Raw genomic sequence first — 26163 nt, 5'->3', positions numbered from 1 at the left:
GGGAGGGAGGGAGGGAGGGAGGGAGGGAGGAAGGAAGGAAGGAAGGAAGGAAGGAAGGAAGGAAGGAAGGAAGGAAGGCCTGGATAAAATCCCCTAACCTCCACACACATTCACAGCCAGTGTCACATGCACAACACACACAGGTTAAATTACAATATTTGTCTCTATCCTACTGGAATATTTTGTTGTAGTTCAGGAGACCTCTAGTCTACTTATCTATATAAGAAGCTCATTTTCTGTGTGGTGTACTTGTTTCTGGCTTCTAGGTCATAATTACAAGAACTGGCACTTTAAGCTTATCTTCAAAGGCCTCAGTGAACTCAAAGTTCTCTTTCATCTGAAAAATAATCTCACTGTGTTTTCCACTGTCCACTTAACAACTGAAACTCTCTACATTGACTAATTGAGTAGGGGAAGAAGTGAGAATATTATGTAGAGGCAATAGCAACTGAGATCAACTCTGTAAGAACAGGGCGAGGACAGAGGAAGGAAGAAAGAAGGGAGGAAGGAGAAGTTGCCATTGACAGATGCTTGTATGTGGTAGCAACAAACCCTGTTGACTCATACAGAAGCAATAAGGCCAAATTTACACCCAAAACCCCTATTCCAACCCTTACAGCCATTAATGTCCATAATTCTATACTTACAACTATTAATGCCCACGCCTCCCCCACCTCTCTAGGGTTGGAAATGGCAAAGGAAGGGCATTCACTTCATGGTCACTCATTCTTTGTCCAGGCTGGGGTCCTCACACTTCTCCAGCCTCATGTAAAGTTGAGAAAGTCGGGCTTCATTGTCACTCTATGGCACTCGGTTCCAGACACTTGGAAGAATTAACAGAAATCTCACGTTTTGTCCATAAATCATGTTCTGCAGAGTAAATATGAAGTCTCTGCTTTCCCCATTCTGGGTGACAGTGACATGTCTCACAGACAACTCTAAGCTGCTGTGGAAGACCCAAAGAATCAGAGTCCAGAAGAGAAGGAGCCAGGTGGGTGTAAATCAACATGGTGACCTTACTCTCAATGCCATGTTTGGGTTCCACAATCAAGCCTGTGGATGGGCCCTAAGCAGATTTACTCAGTGTGAGCCATCACGAAGTTAAGTACCCTTCTTAACAAAATCTGCAAAGAGATCACCATTTTTATTCATGTCTCTGCTCTCTTCAAGGGACTAAACTGAAGCCTCGAAATTGGCAGTGGTCAAACGACTTCTTCCTGCTCTATCATTCAACAGTCTCTCTCTGTCTCTCTTCTCTCTTTCTCTCTCTGTCTCTCTTCTCTCTTTCTCTCTCTGTCTCTCTTCTCTCTCTCCCTCTCTGTCTGTCTCTCTCTGTCTCTCTTCTCTCTGTGTCTCTCTTCTCTTTCTCTCTCTGTGTGTGTCTCTCCCCCCTATATCTCCCTCTCTGTCTCTCTCTTTCTGTCTCTGTCTCTTCTCTGTCTCTCCCCCTCTCTCTCCCTCTCTGTCTCTCTCTCTGTCTCCGTCTCTCTCTGTGTGTCTCTCCCCTCTCTCTCTTTCTCTCTCTGTCTCTCTTCTCTCTTTCTCTCTCCCTCTCTATCTGTCTCTCTCTGTCTCTCTTCTCTCTCTCTGTCTCTGTGGTCTCTCCCCCTCTCTCTCCCTCTGTCTGTCTCTCTCTTTCTGTCTCTGTCTCTTTCTCTGTCTCTCCCCCTCTCTCTCCCTCTCTGTCTCTCTTTCTGTCTCTCTCTGTGTGTCTCTCCCCCTTCTATCTCCCTCTCTGTCTCTCTCTTTATGTCTCTGTCTCTTTCTCTGTCTCTCCCCCCTCTCTCTCCCTCTCTGTCTCTCTCTCTGTGTCTCTCCCCCCCCCCCCTGTGTGTGTGTGTGTGTGTACACGCATGCACACAGATGTGTTAGAACTGAGATGAACGGCAAAGGTCCACATGCCCTGTCTTCATTCCACGAAGAAAGAACCAACCATGCTGTAAAGGAAGCTTGAACCAAATCTCAATCCAGAAAATCTCTGAAACGCCATCCTGCTGTACTTTTCGAGCTAATTATGGTGATTTGGGCTCATTATTAATTGCATTTGGAATGCTGATCTTCTGAAAGTTGGATATTAAATAAGAAATAGATGATTCCCTTTCCAGAAAAACTAAACTGCATGAATGTGTGTTTGGAAACATGCTAATGAAGACAGCACTCGTGGGACCTCGCAGACTCCATAGAGTTCCCATTCACCAGAGACTGATATCTTCTCTTAGGCAGGATGGAAGGTGGGCTTCTACAGACCGACTGCATTCAACACGCTGACTCACGGGGTAACACGTCTGTCAGCCGACGCAGGTGCAAGCTGCTGAAACAGCCCACAGCTGGAGTCTTAGCCCTCTCTCAAAGAGATTTGTCAGTGTACCACTGAGTAGGAAGCGGGGATGACCTTGGAACTGATAAGACCCTGGAGGGAAGAGAGGTGTCTGGGTAACTGCTCTGGTAGAGTTCAAGGTCGGCTTGGGTCCGCCTCTCTTCTGCCTATTTGAAGTTTGGAGGCCCCAAATAAGCTGTTTATCCTTTTTCTAACATCCTGGCTTTCCCAGCAGTAAGACTGAACTCTAATATCTGCAAAAAGTAGTTGCTTGAAGAATAAATGACATCATTTGTTACAAGTGTTCTGTAAACTGAAAAGTGTGACACCAAAGGTGAAGAAGACCTTTCTGGAACTCTACACGGAAAGTGTGGCTTTTTAAAGACTCCAGCTCCCGTTCTGAGGTTTTACACGTTTCTCGGGTGTATTAAAGGGCCTGAAAACAGCCACAGCCCCATTATTAACTGAATACTGACCAGGTCTTTGTCTGGCTGGACACGCCCATCTGGCATCACTACCTCACACTCAGATAGCTTTTCAGTTCCTGAAAAGGGGGAAAAGGAAGGCAGCATGCTACAGGCTTGAGAAATGGAAAGGAAAGGAATGTGGGTGTCGGTTCTGGGCCATGTTATCGAAGATAGTCTTCTTCTAGCCTTATTTGTATTTTGCGGTTTGCAACTTAGAGGCGTCTAGAATTTCATAATGCACAGAGCCTTGGGTCCCCTCCAACCCCGCCCATCCACCTGTCCATCATCCGTGCAAACATCAATCTATCCATCTCTCCCTCTACCTAGCTCTTCTCCCTCTTTCACCCATTTCTATCTCCGTCTATCCATCCAATTCATCATCTATTAAATAATGGGCTCATAAGTGACTAAGGTTTGCCAGGCACTTCCTGTGGCACTGAGTACAAGAACGAACAAGATGTGGAAGAGCCCTGGTGAAGCTCGCACACTAGTGAAGGAAGCCAGCATCCCATGTGATGTATAAGGAAGCAAGATGGCTCTAAAGAGCAACAAGTGCCAGAAAGACCCCGAAGCAGATGATGTATTATAGAACCTGGTAGAGACAGGGAACTGGGCTCTTCAAATAGGCAAGAAAGCCCTTTCAAAGGAGGTAACATGTGATCTGGGAGTCGAATGGGAGCAAGGAGCCAGGCATGTGACTGACTATTCACCACAAGCAGCTCTAGTACAGATGCAAAGGTCCTGGGACAAAAACAATCTGCTCCTTTACAGAAAAGGAGGAGAAAATGGGGAAGAGGAGAAGGATAAGCCACTGCCCAAGTACTCAACCATCAGAAGTTGGAGGGTGGTATGATGAGAAAAGCTAGAGAGACAGACAAAGTCATGTCAATGACTGTTCTCTCTATGGGAAGAAAGTAGGGCCTAGAGAAGTTAAATGAATAGCCTGAAGTCACATGGCTACTAAATGCTACAACTGCCTCCAGAACCTAATTCTTTTCCACCCCCAAACCTTGAGGTTTCTACACTACATTGATCCACTCACCTTAAGCCATGCGAACATCCTGTGTTGATGCTTCTGGGGCTTAAAAGCCTTTAACATACTTTAACAGCAAGCAAATACCAACTAGGCAGGAAAGCACCACTAAATGATTCTGGAGACTCTGAATGCATACCGCTCCTCTTCTAGTCCCTGTACCTCTTCATTCTCTTTCTTCCTTTATTCCCCTCCTTCCAATGAGTTTTTCCAGTCCCTGACTCTGAATGCATACCGCCCCTCTTCCAGTTCCTGTACCTCTTCATTCTCTTTCTTCCTTTTTTCCCCTCCTTCCAATGAGTTTTTCCAGTCCCTGACTGATGGAAGACTCACCAGGCAAGAGTTTAATGTCCCAGTTGTGATACACAGGCTAGAAGAATTCTTAAGGAGCCCAGATTCTAGTTCAGTCCCACCACCTACTAGCCGTGCAACTCTGAGCAAGTTACTTGGCCTCTCTCTTCCTCGGTCCCCTCATTTTTAAAAGCGGGATAATACTCTCCTTCTAAGATGTATGTCAACATGAAGGAAACTAATATGTAAAGGATTTCATCCCTACCTGGCACTTAACTCTAAGACACACCCACTCTCCTGCCTCATAGCCAGACTGTAGCCATCTGTGCCTTCAGAAAGCAAAGGTGTGGACCAGATCCCTTCAGGGGAAGGCAGCTTCATAGTATCCTGGCAAAGGTCAAATAGGGCAGCAACATACCATCAAATAAGAGCTGGAAAAATGGAGCCCGGAGACTGACTGCTCTTCCGGAGGACCTGGGTTTAGTTCCTGGCACTCCCATGGCAACTGGATAATCATCTGTTGTTCCAGCTCCAAGAAGGATCTGACGCCTATCCTACCGGCCTCCATGGACACGGGTACATGTGGAACACAGATATACAGAGGCAAAACAGCCATACACATAAGACGAAATAGAGAAATTTTTAAATAATGAAAGCAAACCAGAAGGAGCGACCAGTGAGAGAGAGGGAGGAGGGCTGGGGGTGGATAGCTGGGATGCAGGATATGAATATAAGCAAAGCATAGTGATACATACGAAGGAAGATGTCATCCGGAAACCCATTCCTCATACGATGACTAAATTTTTAGTTAAAAAAGAGAAGTATGGGGATGACTGAATGAAATCGTGAACGTGAAGCACCTGGCTCGCTGGCCTGGCTCGTGAGATGCTGTTGTTTTTATTGAGGTGTTTATTTTTAGCAGCCGGGTAACTGTAGAAGCTACTCGTGTGCTTTTCTTCCCCGTATCAGACTGTGAAATACGGGGAATTTGTGAGAAGCACTTGTCACTGGGACACAAGAGGCTATTACAGAAATAAGTTTTCAAAGCCAAAGCCAGCATCAGAGAAAGACAGCCCCTCAATGCTCCTTCTACCAGAATTCCAGAAGCTACCTACCCCTCTCAGTCCTTCAGAAGTCACACCTGGGTGCTTCTTTCACAAATCCTGTGGACTTCAAGTTAGCACAGCAAGTGGTCCCTCATCTCTCCATCTCCACAGCCACCGCCCTGGTTAGTGCACCACTGTATCTGGTCCCCACAGTCCCATCACATCGCAATGGTTTTGAAACTTAGTTCAGGTCACATGGCTCCAGCTAAAACTTTTCAAGGCTTATGATAAAGACCCCTCTATCTCCATCCCAAACCTGACTCTGTCACCACCACCACCAGGGCTTTGGCCCCAGAGTCCGTAGATCCCCCTAGCTACACCTCACAGCACCTGCTCCTTACTTTCTCCTCTGGGCATGGGACGCTACTTCCAGCTCATCAAATGCACACAGTCCATCTGCTCTGCGACCTTTGCCCTGCAGTTCCCCATAGAAGGCAGATCCCCTTCTCACTGGCCAGCTAACGCCCACTCTAGGTGTTAGGCCAGCACATTGTCTCACAAAACCCAACTGAGCATCCCCTCCCTCGGCCTTTGTCAGTCTGCTTTGTTTTGTTTCAGACAGGCTAGAAGCCCAGGTTGACCTGGACCTCTCGAGATAACCCCATGTTAGATTCGAACTCATGGAAATCCTGACTCAGCTGGCATTACAGGCATGAAACACCACACCCAGCTTCAGTCTTTCCTATCAGACTTTCTAAAAGCCCCACAGGTCTCACAGAACAGGCTTCTCCTCCCTGCAGCCACTAATTTTGACCTGACACCCACATTGTAAATTTCAAGAAGATACATATTTCTGTCCTGTTCTGACCATATTCCCAGGACCAGAACTGTGCCTGCTGGGAAGCATGTATTTGACAAATCAATATGACCTGCAAGAATTAAAAATAAAAGCCAAATGGCACTTCTTATTTCCAGAGATTTGGAGCCCAAAGAGAAGGCTGGGGCTGCACTGAGGGTGTTTGCAAAATGAAGGGCAAGGTCTCTTCACTCGCTTGCCAGCCAGTCAGCTCATAAGACACACACAGTCCACAAAAAACTTGCTTCCCCCCCCCCCGTTCCAGTTTGGGGAAAAGAAGAAACATAGGCACAACGGAATTTAAACGGAGGGACTGAGCGGGAATTAGATATGATCAAAATGCATTGTATAAAATTGTCAAAGCCTAAATGAAAACATATTCTTTAAAAAAAAAAAAGAAGAAATTTAAACACACAAAATTTTAACTCCAAGACCCACTCAAGCACTGACTGCATGTGTGTGAGCTAAGGTGTGATTGGACCTACGGTTTCAACTTCTGTTCCCATACAGGTCACTAAGAGCTGTAATACTATCTGTACATTAACATCAGAAGCAGTAGTCAAGGTCAGGGGTGTGGTGCAGCCGCACACCTGTCTTAATCCTTTTACAGGAAGGGAAAGTGACCCCACTTTCCTAAAAGTGTACCAAGCCATTGTGTGAGTGGGTACACTGTAGGTCACTCCGTGAGACCTTCCCAGACCCACCATTGTGGAGCAAAGACACTCCCTATACTCTTTCTACAACCTGAGCCAAACTAGCGAGCAGGATTAGGAATAAGACAGAGCAAAGACTCCGCAGGCCCCGTGGGCTCCATTATTCTACATGCCCTATGAGAGAAGTGCCACCCTAGGGACAGCTACTGCAGATCGCAGCCTCAGATGCTGCCAAGAAACCCGTCCCCTTGAGGATACCCGGGAGTGTGGTGCAGTTCCAGGTCCGGTGAGAGGCACCCCACCCATCTGCCAGAGAGACAAAGATCACCAGAAACAAAGGACACACACACACACACACACACACACACAGGGACACTCACAAAGTCAAAAGCAAATACCAACACTCCGTGAAATTTCAAAACAAACAGCCAGCTTGGTATATCTTTAAATAGATTGTGAAACCATCCTAGAGGGACAACGATTATGTGACAGGCGCGATCTGGGCTCCGAACCCACGCTGCCTCCGCCCTCCTCCCACCCACGCTGCAGTTGCCAGGCGCATTTCCCAGCCTCAGGACGCGTGCTGCCGGGAGCAAGCTCATCCACGCCTGCCAGTGAGGGACCTGCAGGTGGAGGAGAGCCAGGGTAGCCCGAAGTAGGCAATACCAACCTTTAGGATCCCAGTTCACCTGCTTTCTTGGCGTCTCGATTGGAAATTTCATTGCTCCGTTGCCCACAGGGGGATGAAATGAAAAGAATCAAAATAATAATAATAAAGTCTTCAAGATTTACAACTCTTCAGTTAAACAGACCAACAGTATAATTTGTTAGGATGGAGGAACATTGGAGTGGCTCGTGGGGAGCCCCAAAGAAAGACAAGCGGGAAAATACTAGCTGAGGAAAGCACCGAGCACTGGCTTGGATGTTTGCACCGGTTACGGAGGTGGCCAGCTGCTGCCCTCGTGGGTGAAAGAAAAAGTAAGATCGGATGCTGAGGGTGGTTCCGAAAGGATGAAAGAGCGGGGTCGCTTCTGCAGAAGCGGTAGGAAGACCCAAAGCTGAGCAGCCACGGGGCCGACGCCGAAGAGAATCCCACCGCAGAGTCCCTCGGGTCCCCAAAGGCGTGTTCGTACCCCCTCTCTCGCTTACACACACACGCGCGCACACTACACACATACACACACATACAGGCGCGCACACACCCGGCCGCGCGCTCTGGCGGGCACGTCAGCCTCACTCGGCTGATCACAGAGCACTCGCCCCACCCCAGCCGCGGCTCCTCGCCCCCGGGCGACGCCCCCCACTCCCCACCCGCTGAAAGCCATTGGACAGAAGGGTGGCGCGGCGCCCGGGAGAGCTAGCAGCCAAGGCGACCCTCCCCGTGGCACGCTGCAGGTGCCGCGCCACTGCGGGAGAAAGCGGGACGCGTGTGGATCCGGACACCCGGGTCTGGACGCTGGGCGGTGGCAGACCTGTCCTCCCCGGGCTGCGCAGCGATAGCGAGCAGAGGGCGCGGCTGCTAGGCTGCTACTTACTGGCGCGGCCACAGCGTGCTCGGTGGAGTTGCAGCCGGAGACACGCTTGGCTGCCTGGAAGGCTCTGCAGGAGGCGGAGGAAAGGGCCTGCCGCGGCCCCACCGCAGACCTCGGCCTGGGAGGGTGACCTCCTTTCACCGCTCCCACCCCGGGCACCTGCTCTCTGTCTTCTGTCAGTTCATTTTTGGTACTCCACTCTCTGATCCCCAGCGAGGTTCTCTCGCCTGAGTCCCGAACCCATGTCCCCACTGCGCTACTGAGTTGAGGAGGCCAGTACCAGCCATGAGCCTTTTGTTCTGGGACCGCTTTGCATCTGCTGCTATCTCACTGCACCTAGTTCCCCAGACACAGCTAGGTCCCTTCCCCAGCTACCTGTAGCCGGACTGGGGCTCATGCTTGGAGGCTAGGGAGATGGGTTGGGGAGAGGCACTGAGTCCCTGGGGAAAGTCGAGTTGCTAAGGCTTAGTGACTCTGAGAAGCTAAGGAGGTGGCCCAGGGAACCCTTGAGAAACAGCACCAACGGTGGGTGCAGAAAGACCTTAACCATGTTCTCAGAGAGTTAGGGCAACGCCTCACCCCCACTGGGTTTATGGCAAAATAGAGGCGTCCAGAAAAGGGTGCTTTTGAAAGAGTCACCCAAGTATCAATATGAATTCTGCTTACAAGTCCCCTGAGATGCCTAGCAAGAGAGTCTTCACATAATAGGTGCTTAAAAAAAAAATGTTTGCTAAAGAAAGGTCCGATTAGCACACTGTGTGTTCGATAGGAAGTTCGACTCAGTACCCTTGTGTAGCCTGGTCTACAAGATGGCTAAAATCATTGCTCATGCAGAATACACATACTGAAGCCTTTCTGTGTACCATTACTGTGCCCGGTGCTGACCACCTGGCAAAGAGTAAGACTGAAGTGAACCTTTCCTTCACAGAAGGTCAGGTTGAATGTTATTGCCTTAACACATGGAAGAGAAAGTGATAACTGCCCTACTCCCAAGTCTGCCAACTGTGGTCCTAAAACCATACAATAGCCTTGAGGTTCGTTGAGGTTCATTTTATCACCCCCCCCCACACCACACACACACATACACATACACACCACACCACACATACCACACCACACCACACACACACCATACCACACACATACCACACACACATACCACACACACACATACACATACACACCACACCACACATACCACACCACACCACACACACACCATACCACACACATACCACACACACATACCACACACATGCACACCACACACACACATACACACCACACCACACACACACCATACCACACACATACCACACACACACACCACACACACACATACACATACACACCACACCACACATACCACACCACACCACACACACACCATACCACACACATACCACACACACACACCACACACACACATACACATACACACCACACCACACATACCACACCACACCACACACACACCATACCACACACACATACCACACACATGCACACCACACACACACATACACACCACACCACACACACACCATACCACACACACACACCACACACACATACCACACCACACATACCACACCACACCACACACACACACACCACACACACACACACACCACACACACATACACACCACACCACACACACACCATACCACACACACATACCACACACCACACACCACACACACACACACACACACACACACACACACACACACACACTGGTCTTTAAGTCCAAAAGCAAACTCTATGGAGATCCACAGGGGCACTGGCTGGGAAGTGCTTTGTCACTGACTTCACAAACAGCCCAACTAGAGCTTGAGTTCTCTGCAGACCAGGTTCGAGGAAAGCTGGCACCATGGTGAAGTGCTGCTCTGCCTCCTCAGCCCTTTGGATGGATTCCCCAGGCGCATCAGGGCTGCCTCCTCTGGGCTGTTTCCACACTAGCCCTCCTTGGACTGTGAGTACAAACAAGGCATGAAAAGAAGGCAAATTCATTGTCTGCATCCCCCAGTTGTGAGCCTCAGAGACTCTGGTGTGGATAGGAATTTCTTACCCAAGCCCCCAAAGTGGAGGCTTCCAAGCACTTCCAAGTCTCACTATGTCCTCTCCTCCCTGCAACCCCTGGAAATCAGGGAGGAATCAACAGAAATGCGCCTGCTCTCCAGATCCCTCCCAGGTGAGGAGGCAAAGCAGCTTATTTAATGCAGCTTCACCTTCTCTCATCTCTTCCTCCATCTCTCTGAGGATACCTTCCCTGGCCTCTTTTTACAGAGGAGAGACTTCTGCTCAGGGGGATAAAGAGATGCTCCCAAGGTCACAGAGGGGAAATCAAACCACAAGCGTACTTGATCCAAACACTCATAGTTTCTATACCAAAACCTTGGGGCCCAGGACCATGACTCTGAGCAGATGGTTCTTTTGAGTAATGACGATTCTAATATTGGACTACCCAACACTCCAACCTCCTCCCCTTTGAAGAATGCATGGGATCTCCTTGTAGTCAGAAGTCAACATGAAGGAATCCTATGACTGCCCAAAGTACCATTTCGTGGAACAAACTGCTATCTTCTGGTGCATTACCATTCAGCCAATCAACAAACACAGAGCATCCCTTGGGTACAAAGTTGCAGGTCTTCTTTAGAAGTGGATTTTGACCTCTGGGTAATGAAGGACCTCCTCACCCCAAGAGCATCAGGACAGTTATGGGGAGGCTGGAAGACTTGGGGCAGACCCTGCTGGCCTGGGGAAACAGATTGAGTGTTTAGCTCCTGGTTGGGTTAAAGTCTTGCTCTGGTCACTGGCTTGGAGGACTATCTCTCTACTGAATCACTGGATTCCTTCCCTCTTACCTTTCACTGGCCGCTCACCTCTGGGTCATTCCCTCCTCCCCACTCTCATTCTTCCTTCAGGATGGTTTCAAAGACGAGTTTATGGAGGAGGGTGTGGAACAAAAAGAAATTCAAGTATCCCCCATTCAACGCTCGTGAAATTAAATGCAGTTCTTCCAAAACTGAAGTGCAAGACCACCCCCTGAACCTACTTAGCACATTAACCCCTTGTGTGCCTCCCCCCCCCCCCCCCCGCTTCCCACCTCCCCACACACCCCCTCCCTCTCCCCGCCCCGCTTCCAGCTTCCAACGAAGTCAATTCTTGCCCGTTGGTTGGTTATTTGCAGACTGATTCCACTTACCCAAAGGAAGAAGAAAGAAGTGACTTAGGCAGGAAAAACACATCCACAAAAAAAGCAGCGCCGAGTGCTTGGCTCTCGCTCTGCGCCACAGCAACTTCCATGGCTATCGCTGCTGCGGGCCAGTTAGGTCTGGTGGAAGGAGCCCGCCCGCCTCGGGTTTCTGCCGCAGGAAAACAAGGTATCTGGCGGAAAAACCCGCCCTGCACTCGCTCTCGCCCAGGCTGACAGAGGCAGCATTCAGGGTGCTTTGGGTCCTCTGCCCGGTCCCTGCAGCTCAGAGTAGAGTTGCCTGCCGCACTCTTTGACGCTAGCTGAGTGGCCTGGCGTGGGAGGGCTGGGGAAACCCCAAAACCTCAATCATCTCTGGTAACGAAGTTTGCCTGAGTTGGCAAGCCCTTAGGCATCCCTCAGTCGCGGTCTGGGCTGACACAGTGTGACCTGAGGGGGCAGAGGGAAAACTGCTCAGCCAGAGAAGAGTTGAATTCTACTCAGAGGTGAGGTACAAAAATTTCCTGGGACAGGGGATAATTGGGGACAATAAAGCCCCTTGGAGGATTCTGCTTAGCTAAAGGAAGAAGGGTGGCTCTGATCAAAATCTACTTTAAATTCATAAGAATGGGTTCATGCACCACACGGAATTGTTTCCCTTGGGTTTCCTCATTGCTTCCCCAAACACAGAAGAAATCCGCCCCCGCCCCCCTCACCTCTTCAAAACATGAGAGACACAGCGCTGGGTCCTCTTTTCAAAAGACTTGAACTCCATTTGCACGTTTTATTATGAAGATATCACATGGACATACAGACACACGCACGTGCAGGTGGGGGATAATACACCCATTCATTAGGGACAGGAAAGGGTTATCCACTGGCACTACATTTCTTTTCCAAGATAGTGTCTCCACATAGTTCTCAGCATAGTTCTTTTTTTTTTTTTTTTTTTTTTTTTTATTTTTATTTTTTTTTTATTTATTTATTAAGGATTTCTGCCTCCTCCCCGCAACCGCCTCCCATTTCCCTCCCCCTCCCCCGATCAAGTCACCCTCCCTAATCTGCTCGAAGAGCAATCAGGGTTCCCTGACCTGTGGGAAGCCCAAGGACTGCCCACCTCTATCCAGGTCTCCTAAGGTGAGCATCCAAACTGCCTAGGCTCCCCCAAAGCCAGTACGTGCAGTAGGATCAAAAACCCTCTGCGATTGTTCTTGAGTTCTCAGTATTCCTCATTGTCCTCTATATTCAGCCAGTCCGGATTTATCCCATGCTTTTTCAGACCCAGGCCAGCTGGCCTTGGTGAGTTCCCGATAGAACATCCCCATTGTCTCAGTGTGTGGGTGCACCCCTCGCGGTCCTGAGTTCCTTGGTTCCTTGCTCGTGCTCCGTCTCCTTCTGCTCCTGATTTGGACCTTGAGATTTCTGTCCCGTGCTCCTCTGTCTCTGTCTCCTTTCATCGCCTGATGAAGGTTAATATTTATGAGGATGCCTATGTGTTTGTCTTTGGGTTCACCTTCTTACTTAGCTTCTCTAGGAACATGCATTATAAGCCCAATGTCCTTTAGTTATGGCTAGAAACCAAATATGAGTGAGTACATCCCATGTTCCTCTTTTTGGGTCTGGCTTACCTCACTCAGGATAGTGTTTTCTATTTCCATCCATTTGTATGCAAAATTCAAGAAGTCCTTGTTTTTTACTCTCAGCATAGTTCTTAATCCAGTCTCACGTTTCAGGTGCCAATCACCATCTGGGAACACCTACCCTTGAGTATATGTTGCTCTAATCTTGGGCTGTCTTTTGGCGTGTAAAAGCCAGAGACATCGGCAACAAAAGGGCAAAGGGTGTCAGATATCCCTGGTAATATGGATCTGGACTGCCCAGGAACACGCCGTGTGCGCACATCCTGCAGACTTCGCTTGCTGACTCAAAGCTCTGGTTGGGAATTAATGAGGATGACATAGTATGAGCTCCCACGATGTTGTGATTAAAGCTTCAATTCGATGGAGATAAGTCATAACCAGACACAGTAGCCTTCCCTTGTAGGCACTCTCTGTTTTAAATCTTAGCTGTAAGAGAATAATATGTACACTCCCATTTGGGCATTATGCCAAACATCTTCACCAAAATGAATAAGCCATAACCCCACTTCTCATCTTACAGTTACTACCTTTCCCTGGGTTACTACCAAAACAGAAGCCTAAGGGTGTTGTGTTTTGTTTTGTTTTGTTTGCTAAGAGCTTGAGCTGGAATTGTTTTCCCTCATCTTTTTATTTTGAAAATTTTCAGGCAAGGTTATAACCTCAGTTACTTGGGAGGCTGAGGCAGAAGGACCTCAAGTTCAAGGCATGCCTGAGTTACAGAGGTGGGTCAGTGCTAACCTGAATAACTTAGAGATACTATATTGTGAAATAAAATGATTTTAAAAGGGATATAACTCAGTCGTAGAGCACCTGCCTAGCATGCATAGGGCCATAAATTCAATCCTTATTACAAAAACCAAAAAGGATGAGGAGAAGGAGGAGGAGGAGGAGGAGGAAGAGGAGGAGGAGGAGGAGGAGGAGGAGGAGGAGGAGGAGGAGGAGGAGGAGGAGGAGGAGGAGGAGGAGGAGGGAAAAAAGCAAATGATAAAAGAGTATAGTTCTTTGGTTAAAAAACAATCAGGGTTGTGGGCCTGGGGAGGTGGTTCCGTGGGTGAAGAACAGGCCTGAGGACCTGCATTCAGATCCATAGACCTCAGACAAAGTCAAAGCTGGTAGCACACTCCTGTAATCCCAGTTCTTGCTCTGAGAAAGGCAAGTTGTAATAGGCAACTCTCTGATGCTCTTAAGACAGTTAGCTTATTCGATGAGACAAAAAGACTCTGCTTTAAGCAAGGGCAAGGGTGAGGACCAACACTCATTAGAAATTGCCCTCTGACCTCCATGCACAGACCCACATTCACACACACACACACACACACACACACAGCACAAGTGCATGTTTTAAGAATCAATACTATGGTTTAAGTGTTTCTACCCCTCCAAAAAATGTTAAAACGTAATCCTAATGTAATGTCACTAAGAACTGAGGTCATTTGAGGATAATTAATATGGGGGAGCTCCACCCTCATGAACAGGATTAGACCCTTTACAAAAGGGCTTGCAGGTGCCAGGTTGGCCCTTTTTACCTTCAACCACATACGAATGCAGCAAGAAGACACTATCCTAGAAACAGAGACAAGTACTTACAAACTACCAAACTGGCTGTCACCTTGGTCTTGCATGTCTCAGCCTGCAGAACTGCAGAAATAACTTCTATTTGAAAATCACTCAATATAAAATATTTTGTTATAGTGGTTCAAATGGACTAAAACAAGCAGGATATAATCATGACTGCATTTAGTCACCATGCCTACACATATTCTTTGATATCCACTGGGGATTGGTTCCAGGAACCCCATGGATACCAAACTCCAAAGATGTTCAAATCTCACATAAAATGTCAGATCATTTGCATAAAAAACTGTACTCATTCTCCATTCTACTTTATCCTTTAAAGGTTTAATCTTAGCTAATTTTATGTGTAAGTATGTCTGTGTTGAATGTATAATGTGTTCATGTCCTAAGATGTCAAAAGAGGCCTTAAAGGTAGAGTTACAGGAGCTTATGAGCTGCCCAGTGTGAGTGATGAGAACTGGACTCAGGTCCTCTGGAATCATAGCAAGTGCTCCTAACAAATGAGCCATCTCTCCAGAGCCTCTCTCTTCTACTTTAAACCATCTCTAGACTACTTACCAACCTAACCAAGGTAGGTGACACTGGGTAATTGCTAGACTGTATTGTTTAGGGAATAATGACAAGGGGGGAGTGGTGTGGGAGAATTGTCTGTATTCTGTCAATCATGTTTTAAATATATGTTGATTGGCCGGGAAGGAAGTATAGGTGGGACAACCAGACAGGAAGTAAAGGTGGGGCAATGAGAACAGAAGAATGCTGGGAAGGAGGAAGCCCATTCCTCTGCAGTCCTCCCTAGACCACCAAAGAAGCAGGATGTGACCTACCCTGATGAAAAAGGTAGTGAGCTATGTGGCTAACATACATAAGAATAATGGGTTAATAGGAGCTATAAGAGCTAATAAGAAGCCTGAGCTAATGGGCCAATCAGTTTATCATTAATATAGTCCTCTGTGTGATTTTCTTTGGGGTTTACCGGCTGTTGGAACTGGGCTTGAACAGAAACCCCCACAAGCAGTCCCTCCTGCTACAGTGGAGTGTGCACATGCTCAATACAGATACAGTTCTTTAAATATGTTCTAAGGTTTGTTCAATCAGTTAATGTAGAGCCTACAGACAGGAAAAGATAATATTTGATATGGCCATTTTCTAAAATAATTTCTTTACGTTTTTAGTACTGATAGTTTTTAAGTTTTGTTTGAGTTTGAGGGTTTTATTTTTTGTTTTTATTTTGCTTTGATGCAGTATCTTATTGGGTAGCCCAGGGTTATCTGAAATGTACTAATGTAGCCCAGATTGGGCTCAAATTCATGGCAATCTTCTTGCCTCAACCTACTAAATGCTGAGGTAACAGGCCGAGCTGCCACACCCAGCATAATATTTAAGAATCTTAATTTTTTCCTAATAATTTGTTTATTTTTATTATATGAGTATCGGTGCATTGCTTACACATATTTTTGTGCATCACACAGGTGCAGTGCCCACGGGGAGCATCAGATGCCCTGGCATTGGAGTCACACACTGCTTGGGAGATGCCTTGTCTGTTCTGAGAACTGAACCCGGGTCTCTGCAAAAGCAACAAGTGCTCTTAGCCACTGAGACATCTCTCCAACCACAGTAGTAATGGTTCTTCAAAAGACCCCCAAAAAATAATAAATAAAGAGCCCAAATTAATTTCCTTTCTTTCTGCTAAGGTTAAATGTCATACTGTATGAAAGAGAAAAACATAGATTTCCAGGCCAGCAAGTAGTTAAAATGACTTAGTACTTTCTGAGATGCCCCCCAAACTCCACCACAATATTCTCAGAAAATGGCTGTATCTCTACTCACCAAGTTTCTACCCTCATTACTCACAGAAGTTATCTTTGTTTCATATCCCCCAAAGGCCAAGTTTCAATGATAAGTGTTTTCACACATGTACACCAAGATGACAGTCATGGCTGACATTTATTGAATTTAGAAATAAGAGCCTTAGCAAGGTCACATAGTAAAATAATATGCTGATATTCATGTCAACCTACATAGGATTTTCATTTGAACTCAAACTTGAAGACAGACATGTTTTTGATACTTATTTGTATATGGGAAAATTTTATTCCCAGAGTTTTTAAGTTTGGCAGAATTAAAAATCCTTTTTAGAGACTTACTGTCTAGAGATGCTGGTAGAGTCTTCTTCTATAAGCCGATGACACAATCTGAAGAATAGAAAAAAAAATCCCCCCAGTAGCAAGTGGAATGTCACCGCAGCCTCAAGTGGGGCAGTTCTCAACCTGTGGGTCGTGACCCCTGTAAAGGGTCACATATCAGCTCTCCTGCACATCACATTCACATTATGATTCATAACAGTAGCAAAACCACAGTTATAAAGTAGCAACAAAATAATTTTATGGTTGGGGGTCATTATAACACGAGGAACTGTATTAAGGGGTCACAGCATTAGGAAGGTTGAGAACCACTGGGAAGAATGAGAAATAATTGCTATTTTTGTTGCTTCTAAAGCTAACACTTGCTCTCTTAGTTAGGGTTTCTATTGCTGTGAAGAGATACCATGACCATGGCAACTCATTTAAAGGAAGAACATTTAATTGGAGTCGCTTACATTTTCTGTGGCTTAGTCTTTTATCATCGTGGTGTGACATGGTGGCATGCAGGCACACAGGGTGCTGGAGAAGGAGCTGAGAGTCTTAATATCTTGATCTGCAGGCAATGGATAGTAGTCTGACTTAGGCATAGCTTGACTTTAGGAGACCTTAAATCCAGCCGACATAGTGAGACACTTCCTCCAACAAGGCCACGCCTACTTCAACAAGCCACACCTTCTACTCTTGCCACTCCCTATGAGCGTATGGGGGCCAATTACAATCAAACTACCACACTTGTTTAGTTCAAAATTCCTGGAATGGAGGCAGCAGCAGAATCACCCAGCCTATCCCTGCTGCAGGGCTCAGGGCAGCAGACGCCTATGGAGAAGAAGGAGAACTATAAGGAACCTATGGAGAGAAGCAGAACTGGAGATGTGACGGCGGTGACATATGAGAGACGGGGCTGAAGTCAACATGCTGTTGTTGCCCAGTAGGATCTACAGGGTGGTCTGCAGCAGCCTGGAGCTTAAGCAGACACAGACTCAACCCCAGAAAAAGCTGCCCCTTCATGGAATCGACCGGGCTCCGGGCAATAGCTGAGGCCCAAGGTAAGGAAAGGTTCACTCTCTGAATCGGATCACCTAGAAGGACCACTGTAGTCCATGTTGCCACAGGAGGTCCTGTTAGTGTCTGTGGTCTGTAGTGTGGTTTCAGGCCATTTTGAAACCTGAGATCCGTGTAGATATAAGCTGTCTATACTGCTGACTGATGACTTGGTGATGTCCTCTTGCTTTGCTACCTGGGGGCCATGTTGATGTGATTGGCAGGTATAACCACCTAAGGCCATGATGAGGACCAAGGGCCATACAGCTGCTGAGGGCCATGAGTGGGTCAGTGGTCCTGATATGACCAGAGGCCATATTGATGTCCGTGGCTGTGTTACCACTGAAGGCCAAGAGGATGTCTGTGGTCTGGGCTGCTGCCTGAAGCCATGTTGACGTCTGTGGGCCCTGACACTTGCCATTCACTTGTGGTGCCCAGAGTGGACCTACTCTAATATCTACCTCATCTATGACCTGTCCTGTGGAACCACAGTTGCAGGATCTCTATGACTCTGGGCAACAGCCAAATATCTGAGAAGAGTCTCTGTGAGGGCCCAGTATTGATGGTGTAGCAGAAGCCAGAGAGGCCTTCAACAAGGCCAAAGACTCTTTGCAATGAACATTTACAGGTAAAACTGTTTGGGCCAAAGGGTACACCAGGTGAAGCACTGCAGTTTTCAGTGCTGCTACAATGAACAAATTACGTGATGTAGAGGCAGGAAAGTCAGAGGAGCAGAGCGGCTCAACTTTCTTTCCTACTTCTCCAGTTCTGTCCCAAGCATTCAAAGCTGCTGTACAGCATAAAGCCAAGGTGTGGTCATCATATACAGATTGCCTTTGTACATTAGCATAATCTGCCTCTTGAAGAAGTTAGTCTTGAGAGATTTCCATACCTCTAGCCCTACCTCACTGTTTGATGGTCTTATCCTCATCTTTCCACCAGGTTCTCCATTGTAATTGAGGACCAGGCTCCAAGACTTCTCTAACTGAGTCTCTCCAGGCTTTAGGGATAATTCTATTACAAGTTGATCATGAGTTTAACATCTGCTTCACAAAAGGTAATACATGACATATGAGACTATCACTTCCTTGAATCTTCTTAAATTCATTTTCATAGAAATATATTCAACTCTTGCAGTCTTGGGGATATCTCTCATTTGGCAGTTGTTCCTGTAAGGTTACTGGATAAATTAAAGTTGGCTGTTTGAAAAATTTTGTCTGTTTCTCTCTAACCTTAAAGTGCAATGCTGATAATGGTTCCCCTTTAAATTCCTCTGTCTGGATCTGAATATCTTTATAATCTGCTTTGATAAGTTTTTATACAGCCTATATCTTGACACTCATATCAACCAATTTTTTAAAGGATAACCCAAGAATTATCAAACCAACAATAAAGATTATCAAAATGATAATTACCATTATGTCAATCCCAGTTAAATTGATTATCCATTCACTTAATTGTCTCAATTTTGGATCATCCATTGTGTAATCATAAAGAGACCTAACTCCCTCCATCATAATGATATTTCCCCTTTTTATTGTGGGAAAACCTTTTTTTTCTTTTTTAAACTAATTCCTCCCTTTAAGAATTCCCAGTTGTCTCACCAAATCTGCCGAGGCTATCAGAGAAATTCAAAGCATGTCACGTCTGAACAGAAAACACAGGCAGTGCACAGCCTGGCTGAGAACAGCTGCAGCTGCTAGCATGTAGCTATGAGCTGAGAGTGGCAGCCCAAGAAGAGGGTGTCTAGGGGAAGCCCTCAGCACATGGGGGAAAGTGAGCCACCTGTTAAAAAATGCACACAGGCTTGTGCGGAAGAAGCACGTGTGGTGGGAGCTGCCTGAAGGCAGAGTCAACCAGTCTAGGGTAGGTAAGTCCTGAGACGTTTGGAGCCCAAGTGCTTCTGCAGTTTGGGTGGCAGCTGGAGACTGTTGTGAAGATGCTACAACAGGAAAATCCCAAACTTACTCAGAGTCTGGAGAAAAATGAAAAGAAAAACGTCTGTGGGGCGGTGACTCTGGCAAGAGCCCTTCCATGCAGCTTTGGAGTGTGTCAAAGGCTGCCAAGGCACAGGCAAAGGGCTCTTTTGTGAATTCATGCCATAAAGGTGGAAAGCAATTGTTGTATAAGCTCTAATTGGTCTTAATAATAAAAACCTTTTGGAGAGCCGGGCGGTGGTGGCGCACGCCTTTAATCCCAGCACTCGGGAGGCAGAGGCAGGCGGATCTCTGTGAGTTCGAGACCAGCCTGGTCTACAAGAGCTAGTTCCAGGACAGGCTCCAAAGCCACAGAGAAACCCTGTCTTGAAAAACCAAAAAAAAAAAAATTAAAAAAAAAAACCTTTTGGAGAGTGGGAAGAATGAGAATATGAGCAAAGAGGTCAAGACCATGACGGGCACACCCACTGAAACAGTCTATCTGAGCTAATGGGAGCTTACCAACTCCAGCCAGATTGAAAAGGAACAAGTATAGGACCAAACTAGACCCTCTGATTTTGGTTGACAGTTGCATGGCTGGGGCAGACTCGGGGGCCACTGGCAGTGGCACCAGGGTTTATCCCTACTGCATGTACTGACTTTTTGGGATCCTATTCTCTTTGGATGGATACCTCGCTCAGTCTAGGTATAGGAGGGAGGGCCTTGGACCTTCCCCAAAGCAACCGTGCCTTACCCTCTCTGAGGATTGGATGGGGGTGGGGTGGAAGGGTGTGTGGAGGGAATGGGCAGAGGGTAGGGAGTGTGAACTTGGATTGGTATGTATAATGAAAAAAGATAGTTTGTTTTCTTTTAAAAAATAAATAAAATATTTTTATTTAATAGTAATAATAAACCTGGGGCCAGATGTGGAGTAAATGCTGATACAAAGGAGATACAAAGAAGTAAGCTACAGCCAACCCTTACCTTGCTAACTTCTCAGCCAAAAAAAAGGGGGGGGTCATGCTCCTGTCTCCTCCTACCTTATATTCCTCTCTCCACCCAGCCATATTACTTCCTGTCTGTCTGCTCAGACCACAAGACCTCTATGGTTAACAAATGGCTAGCTCTGCCCTCTGATCTTCAGGCAAGCTTTATTTGTTAGGGCACAAACAAGGTATTACCACAAATAGACTTTTCCAAAATATAACAAACATCAGTGAAGTAAACATCTGTTGTTGCTGTTTTATTTTAAATCTCTTCAAGTTTTCCATTATGTAGATTAAAAAGAACATTAGTATCTTTCCAATATTTTCATGTATTATAAGTTAAATTGTTCAGCATTCTCCTTGCATCTCGTAATTCTTTTCACCCTTTACCAATAAATAAAATCACATGGCCAAGTCATAACTTTGTGTTAGGAAGGTTGCATGTGCTCATGTGTATAAAGGTTGGAATTCAAGATTGAGTGACATTCTTTAGGCAATATCTACCCTCTTTTCTGAAACTAGGTTTGTCATTGGCCTGGAACTTACTTGTCTTTGTTGGGAGTTTCTATTGCTGTGAAGAGACAACATGATCACAGAAACTTAAAAAAAATACCTTTTAATTGGGGCTGATTTACAGTTTCAGAGATTTAGGCCATTATATTGGCAAGAAGGCAGACATAGTTCTGGAAAAGGAGCTGAAAGTTCTACATCTTGATTTGCAGGCAACAGAAAGAGACTGTCATGCTAGGTGTAGCTTGAGCATATGACACCTCAAAGACTGCATCCACTGACACACTTCCTCAAACAAGGTCACACCTACTCCAACAAGGCCATACCTCCTAATAGTGCCATGCCCTACAGGCCAAGTATTCAAACACATGAGTCTATGGAATCATTCCTATTCAAACTACCACATCGTCAAATAGAGTAGAGATTGGTTAATCAGTAAACCCCAGGGCCCACCTGTCTCCTCCTCAGCACTGTGATTATAAGTGTGTGCTACCACACCCAGTTTTCTCACAATGGTTCTAGGGATTCAGTTTAGGTTCTCATGTTTGCTTAGCAAAGTTCTTTCTTTACCAACTGAGCTCTTTCTCCAGCCCCCAATAAACTTTTCTGAGAAAAAAAAAAAACTTTTTCACTGTAAATTCCAGAAAAGAAAATTGGAATGTTTTAATTTCTTCTGGAAATACTTTACTTATAAAATTGTGATCATTAATTGACTATGGAGCATTTTGTCAACTTATACATACTTCAGACAACTGCCCTCCACCATCAGGAATGCAATCAAGTGAAGTGTTGAAAATCACCCCACTTCTTTTTTTTTCCACTTCTTTTTTTTAATATTTTTTAAAAATTTTATTTATTATGTATACAGAGCTCTGCCTGCATGTATCCCTGCAGGCCAGAAGAGGGCATCAAATCTCATTACAAATGGTTGTGAGCCACCATGTGGTTGCTGGGAATTGAACTCAGGACCTTTGGAAGAGCAACCAGAGCTCTTAACCACTGAGCCATCTCTCCAGCCCCCACCACTTCTTCACATGCAAAATGGAGTAGTAGAGAGTGTGGCTGCCTCTACCTACCAGATTATTGTAAAGAGGTAATAGATATGAGAGGGCTTTGCAAACTCTACAGAAATTTACAGATAGAAGTACTCATCTCCACGAGTCTTTGTTCTGTAGTTTCTTCTGAACCTCTGCCAGGCATATAACTATCGCTTTTCAAGAATGCCTCATTTATTTCTCAGAACAGTCCTGGAAAATGAGCACTATTATTAGCATGATTGCATTTAACTGGGCACATAAATATTTATTGGGACGACACTGGAGCCTGAAGCAGGAGTGCTCTGACCAAGTAAACACAGTTAGTCAGAGATAGAAAAGGAGAACAGACCACAGTTGTCTAGCTGAGGTCCAGGACCCACTAGTCTCTGAGCCAAACTCTATTCCCATGAAATGCTGATCGCATGAGGTTGTTTTTATAGAGTCAGTCTCAGTAATGCAGTTGAAACCATCTCAACACCTTTTCCATTGGATGGCCAACTCCCCACCACCAAAGTACTATCCACTTAGATGATTCTCCTAAGAGAAATGTGTTTTCTGTCTCTTTGAGAACAGACAACCAAGCACACCTTCTGATCCCTAAGTGCCTGTGTTTTGATAGCAGGTGAACTTATAAGGCAAGGTACTGAACAATAAATCCTAAATGACTAGGTGTAATCTAACAGATAGAACTACTGGGGAGAAAGTAAACTGAGAGGAAGAGAGAACATCCATACTGCATCCTTGAATGCCATTATTCCTGTAGCTACCTTCAAATACTCACATAAGCATCCCTGTTTAAATCTGACAGCGTTCCTTTCTCATTAGTTCTTTGATTAGTTCTTATAAATTTCTTCATACAATATTATTCAGAACATATTCATCCCCTTAACCAACACCTCCCTACCCTCCCAGCTTTGTGTCTTTTGGGTTTTAATTCTAAGCTCCTCAAATACAGTCTGTGCTAACTATATACTCTTGGATTTGTGGTCTTCCCCTGGAATGTGGCCTATCTACCAGGGGCCATACCTCTAAGAAGACCTACTATTGTAGTGGGAGCTGCGGGTTGCATTCCTGCCGCCCCAGCTCCTGGTCGCCTGGCTAGCTTATGCCCCAAAATAACAACACACAAATTGTATTCTTTTAAACACTGCTTGGCCCATTATATCTAGCCTCTGTAGTAATATGAAGCGGCAGGGCTGTGTCCCCAAAACCCCAGCCGCCTGCCCGGCTCGCTTATGCCCCGAAATAATTACACGGAAACTGTATTCATTTAATCACTGCTTTGGCCCATTCCTATCTAGCCTCTTCTAGGCTAATTCTCACATATTAATTTAGCCCATTTCTAATCATCTGTGTAGCGCCCCTAGGTGCGCTTACCGGGAAGATTCTAGCCTATGTCCATCCTGGGTCGGAGCTTCATCACGTGCGTCTGCCTGGGAGCTGGGCATGGCGTCTCTCCTGCATCTGCTCCGGAACAGGAGAGCTGCGGAGTCTGAGCTCACTTCCTCTTCCTCCCAGCGTTCTGTTCTGTTTACTCCACCCACCTAAGGGTGGGCCTATCAAATGGGCCTAGCAGTTTCTTTATTGCTTAGCCAAAGAAATCAACAGATTGATATATGACACTCCCACATCAAGCCTCTTCTTGGCTAACTCTCACACCTGGACTAGCCCATTTCTAATAATGTGTGTAGCACCCCAAGGTGCACTTACCGGGAATATTCTAGGCTACATCCATCCTGGGTCGGAGCTTCATCGCACATCTGGCTCTGAGAGGAGCTATGGAGTCTGTCTGAGGCGTCTTACCTCACTTCCTCTTCCTCCCAGCATTCTGTTCTGTTTACTCCACCCACCTATGTTCTAACCTATAAGGGCCAAGCAGTTTCTTTATTTTTTAACCAATGACCTTCCTCCATCATACTATCCCTTTCCCAGGCCATTTATCAATTACCAATAGCTCCTCAGCTAGGAGTAGGACTTGGTGCCCACTTCCTGCTCAGTGCTGGAATTTTATCTAGTTTAAGTTTGCATGTGTCTTAGGCATGCTATCATGACTTCTGTGAGTTAATACGTACATCTGCCCTGCTGCATCTGGAAAACATTTCTTGCTGAGTCATCTACAACCTCAGCCTCTCATAATCTTTCTGCATCCTCTTGTGAAATTATCCAAGCCTTGAGGAAAAAGCTCCGTTCTTCATGGTCTAGCCTGTTAGACAAGATTACTGCTAGTTTATATGATAACTTGAGAAATGTACCCCCTTCAGGTCAAAAGAGCACCGTGGTGCCATCTTGATTTGAAGACAGTGGCTTTGTTCTGTAGTTCTGGGGAACAGCCTTGAAGATGAAGGGTCGAGAGCCACAGGAAGAGCAAGCTGACACTAGGAAGCACAGCAGTATATCTAGAACTGGGTTCTAATCGCAGATCTCACTAATCCCCCCTCAGTCCGATGCCTGTATAGGATGCACAAAACTGCACAACTGTGTGCTCCAGCCATTCATATGAAGCATACTGATAGGTACAGAGAGGAGAAATACATGATGAATTCTCATCATTTGAGATCAAGAAATGGTTCACTTTATGTTGTAGATGAATTTAAACTAACTCTAGATTAGTTTTAGGGAAAAGAATATACTTTTATGTTTGTCATTTCTGAACATTTTTAACTTTTTTCCTAATGTGAGTTTTTCTGTTTGAAAAACATCAAAATAGCTTAACTCTGCAACATCATAACAATGTTCTGCTTTAAAAACTAAGCTTAAACATGGTATAAAAACAATGCCTCTATTGCTTTAGAGACATGAATGATGGAAATAATAAATTTAATTCTGAACTACTAAGGAGATTCGTGCTCTGCCTCTGGTCACCTAGGGAACACACTGTTTTCATGACAGCTCCTGGAAGGACACGGAGCTCATACATTTGTGATGGGTTTTGCTTTGCTCTACCCTGTCCCTGGGAGACAGCATCATCTGTTATTTTCTGAGTTTTTTGATAGACAACTTTATTTGAAATATAAGCTCATTGGAGATGGGGTATTTTTCTAGCAAATAGAATTTTAAAAGCTGACTACAGGGACTTCATCTATTGACTTTTGTATTGAAGGGGAAGTAATTTGGAGTTAATGCATTTATCCAGTCCCTGTTCTTTCTCTATGGAAAACTAGAGAACTTTATAATGTTTCTACCACTCACAGAGATCCGCAGTCCATCAGAGATGAAATTTATTTATAAAATCTGTTTGGGTTTTACTGGTGAGAAAAAATGAATCATGAGATTTGACCATTAGGAAAGTTCATTGAATGGGAGATTTCAGACTAACAAAATACCCAAAGCTGAATAATTTCTAAAACATAGATCTTTATTTAGCTCATGATTCTGGGTAATAGAAAGGCCAAGAGCATCTCGGGCATCTGTTTGGCATTAGATGAGGGTCTTTTCAATTATGAAAACACCTCATTTCAGGTTTATTATTAAGCAACTATTTATGACACACTTACTCATTTGTTGGCCTCATTCTCCGACATCCCCCCAAATTCTGCTTGTGTTTGGCCTCCGTGGCTCCCATCAGCAACTGCAAGCTTGTCCTTCCACTGTCTCTCTTACTCCTCTCAGGCAAAACGTACCCTCTCCTTAAAATCCATATTATGCCAGACATGTCAACTGTGACATGAGCTGTGAGTCATCACTGTCTCCAAATATCAGACAGAAATAATACAGGAAGAAAGGTGGGCTTGTGTTTTAGAGGGTCCGGTGAGTGGCCTCTCGCCCCATGAGCCTGCAGAGAACATGGTCGTGGTGGGAGTTTGTGACTGGAGAGGGCTGGCTCTGAAGTACCAGGAGTTTGAGAAAGGGAATGCTGGCACTGAGCTGGCTTGCTCCTTTTTCTTTTGTAGTCATGAACTAATGTCCATGAGCTGGCACTGCCCA

At 45.8% G+C, this 26163-nt stretch overlaps 1 protein-coding gene across 2 annotated transcripts in view; it reads right to left on the bottom strand.

The window, feature by feature from the left end:
- Kcnk10 (potassium two pore domain channel subfamily K member 10) overlaps window positions 1–11730 on the bottom strand; it is a 133954-nt gene extending 122224 nt beyond the window's left edge. Inside the window, exon 1 of one of the 2 annotated variants that reach the window (XM_075948053.1) lies at window positions 11406–11730. In XM_075948053.1, the coding sequence (XP_075804168.1) occupies window positions 11406–11448 (43 nt within the window). In that variant the 5' untranslated portion in view covers window positions 11449–11730. Of the gene's footprint in view, window positions 1–7333; window positions 7913–11405 lie in introns of those variants that run through there. The other variant, XM_075948052.1, reaches the window with a different exon arrangement.
- Window positions 11731–26163: the final 14433 nt, after the last annotated feature.

The sequence above is a fragment of the Microtus pennsylvanicus genome, chromosome 14, assembly GCF_037038515.1.
Source record: "Microtus pennsylvanicus isolate mMicPen1 chromosome 14, mMicPen1.hap1, whole genome shotgun sequence".
NCBI classification, from domain to species: domain Eukaryota; kingdom Metazoa; phylum Chordata; class Mammalia; order Rodentia; family Cricetidae; genus Microtus; species Microtus pennsylvanicus.
This window is presented reverse-complemented; position numbering and strand designations above follow the sequence as displayed.